The sequence below is a fragment of the Chiloscyllium plagiosum genome, chromosome 28 (assembly GCF_004010195.1).
Source record: "Chiloscyllium plagiosum isolate BGI_BamShark_2017 chromosome 28, ASM401019v2, whole genome shotgun sequence".
Classification (NCBI taxonomy): domain Eukaryota; kingdom Metazoa; phylum Chordata; class Chondrichthyes; order Orectolobiformes; family Hemiscylliidae; genus Chiloscyllium; species Chiloscyllium plagiosum.
The window spans coordinates 7,730,377-7,733,366 of record NC_057737.1 but is presented as its reverse complement, the minus strand read 5'-3'; the positions used below and the strand labels follow the sequence as shown (position 1 = coordinate 7,733,366).

General features: G+C 42.5%; 1 protein-coding gene across 1 annotated transcript in view; it reads left to right on the top strand.

The window, feature by feature from the left end:
- The first annotated feature begins 1,879 nt into the window (after positions 1 to 1,879).
- Positions 1,880 to 2,990, top strand: part of rpa1 (replication protein A1) — a 99,022-nt gene continuing 97,911 nt past the window's right edge. Inside the window, exon 1 of the mRNA XM_043718171.1 lies at positions 1,880 to 2,064. Coding sequence (XP_043574106.1) covers positions 2,032 to 2,064 — 33 coding nt within the window. The 5' untranslated portion in view covers positions 1,880 to 2,031. The remainder of the gene's footprint in view (positions 2,065 to 2,990) is intronic.

Genomic DNA, 2,990 nt, shown 5'->3' with positions numbered 1-2,990 from the left:
TCTGGATGGAAATAGATGCTGATAGAAGAAAAGATATGCCTAATCAATAATCTACAATAGACTGACGTCAAACACCCTTATGGGAGTCAGAGATAAGAGTTTGTCACGGACAAGACAGGATAAACAGAAGTTGTGGGATCAGTCTTAAGGAAATCTAGCAGGCTTTGAGTCAGCTCTCTTTTGGTGGGTAACAATTAATAAAAATGTAGATTGGATAAATTACATTTTCTATAATCAATAGCGGTTTATAAATTATAAAAGAGAGGCGGTTAAAGGAATATCAGAACAGCTTGATGCGACAAGTAGGATGGCATGGGAAAACAGACTAGCCCTTGATATGATTTTAACAGAGAAAGGGGGTGGTGGTTTCTATCCTTACTTCCCTGATAGTAGTAGTCGGGGTATTGGTGGCTATTGGCTGTTGTGTCATACCCTGTATACGAGGGCTCACCCAGAGGCTGATTGAAACAGCCTTGGTGAAACGAATGCCCCTGAGGGGAATCAGACAGAGGAACTTTATCAACTAAATAATAAGGAGATGAGTGAGACTAAGATGGATGAAATCTCTGAAGTGATGCTTGCGAATTTTGGGAACAATGTTTAAAAAAAAGACAAAAAGTGCAGAAGATAACAGATAGTAATGAAAAGAAAAAAGGGGAAATTGTGGGATATAAATGAATTAATGTTATTTCTGCAAGTATAAATTCTGATACAGAACAGGAATGAGAAAATATTCAGCAAAAACAAAAGGATATGTTAGCATGAGACGTGAATACAGAACAATGGTGGATGTGTGGGCAAACAGGAAAACATCTGTTTTCCTCACTTGCACACAGAGACACAGGAACAAACCCTAATCAAAGAGGTCAAAGTGGCCTCTGGATGGAAATAGATGCTGATAGAAGAAAAGATATGCCTAATCAATAATCTACAATAGACTGACGTCAAACACCCTTATGGGAGTTAGAGATAAGAGTTTGTCACGGACAAGACAGGATAAACAGAAGTTGTGGGATCAGTCTTAAGGAAATCTGTGACGTAAGCGAAGCAGGGAACAAACAATGGAATAAGGAAAAATATGGGGATTCAAACTGTATAAATTTCGAGAGTTTGTTGGATTTGGTGTGCATTTTGTCATTACCTTACCTGGTAATTATACAAAGCACCCACCTATAGGTGTACAAATAAACGGCTGATTCAGATATTCGTCTCGGACTGAAATTATTAAAGTGAGTGAGCTTTTGTTTCTCACAGTTGCCAGGGAAAACAATGTTTGAATGAACATAACTCAGGTCTTAATATCGATCCTCATGGGAATCTATGACTCACTTAAATCGCCACACATTGTTGAGAAGGAACCAGAACGTTAAGCGAGGACTTGGCGTGTTCCATTATAATTTATGTAGACACCTTGTGCCCAAATTGAATGCTAAATTTCTTACACCAGTGACAAAGCTTCAAACGTACTTCATTGGATCTAAAACATGTTGGACAGCCCCTCTTTTGTTTTGCTGTGTATTCAAACATAACTACCTGACGAAGGAACAGCGCTCCAAAAGCTATTACTTCCAAATAAACCTGTTGGACTATAATCTGTGGTTTTTAAACTTCAAACGTAGTGTCAACCCAGCACCTGGACATATCTTCCCCCACCTCAACAGCAAACAAGCATAGGCATTGCACACGCGCAGTGCCGGACTTGAAGGCGAACCACGCGGTGAAGCACTGCACATGCGCAATCACAGCCGAGCCGCGCGGCAACGAAACTGAGGAGGGAAATCTCGCCGAAAGGGGGTGTCCATCACGCAAATAGCCTTCCGCTCTTCCCCCAACGTGCCTGCTGCAGGCATCGCACATGCGTAGTAGTGAATTGAAGCTGAATGTCGGCTGGAGGGGCCTGACTGCGCTTGCGTCTTGCCAGCACTGGGGTCACATAGGAGCGCGCGCTTGAGTTGTTTTGGCGCCAGGTGAAAAGCGGGAGCGGTTGGCAGAAAATTTTAAAGTCGTTCAGAACCGAAGCCGGATCAAAGGATGGCGATTCGATTGTCGGAGGGGGCTATTTCGGTGCGTATGGGGCAATGTTTACCTCATGAAAAATCTGTATAATCTTTCTGGTTCTTGTGTAATGCACCCGTTTTTGGCTTTATTCTTTACCGTTAAATTTATTGGAATATGGAGGTGCAGGTTGAGGCGGGGTGTGGTGTGAGCAATGAAGTCGCATTGGGTCACAATGAAATATATAATGTTTCTTATCTTTGTCAAAATTGCTGCTGCAAATGGGTATTTTGCGGATGTAACGTGAAGCCTGTGCGCCGGGCCTCGGATGCGCAGTTAACAGGAGTGAGTCAAATTTAAAACAAAACATTTAAAAAATAAACTGCGGGTGCTGGACATCCGAAACAAAAAAAGGAAAGTGTCGGAGAAGCTCAGCAGGTCCGGAACACAATGCTGAAGAAACTCAGCAAGTATCTGTGAAGAGAGAAAACGCAGTTAACATCTCAAACCTAGCGGCCCTTCAGAACTTAAAACTATACCTATCTAATGTTGTAATCTTTAAACCTACACAATCTTTCCTCTTGGATTGGAAGTCAAGTACAGTTGGAGCTAGACGGGGTTCATCCTTTCACTGAAAGTCCCTAGAATTCCTGTTTCTTTTGAAGGTGTTGCAAATTTCCAGTACTTCATGCTATTTAAAGTTGCACTCAGCTTTAGATTTCGAAGCTTTTCGGATGCTGCCTGAATTGCTGTGCTCTTCCAGCACGACTGATCCAGAATTGTGTTTGTATGCTGATTTTTTAAATGTAGTTGAAGTGCCCCCCAAAAATGTGTCACTAGAGAGATATCCATAGATGTTGAGCCATAGAGATGTACAGCATGGAAACAGACCCTTCGGTCCAACCCGTCCATGCCGACCAGATATCCCAACCCAATCTAGTCCCACCTGCCAGCACCTGGCCCATATCCCTCCAAACCCTTCCTATTCATATACC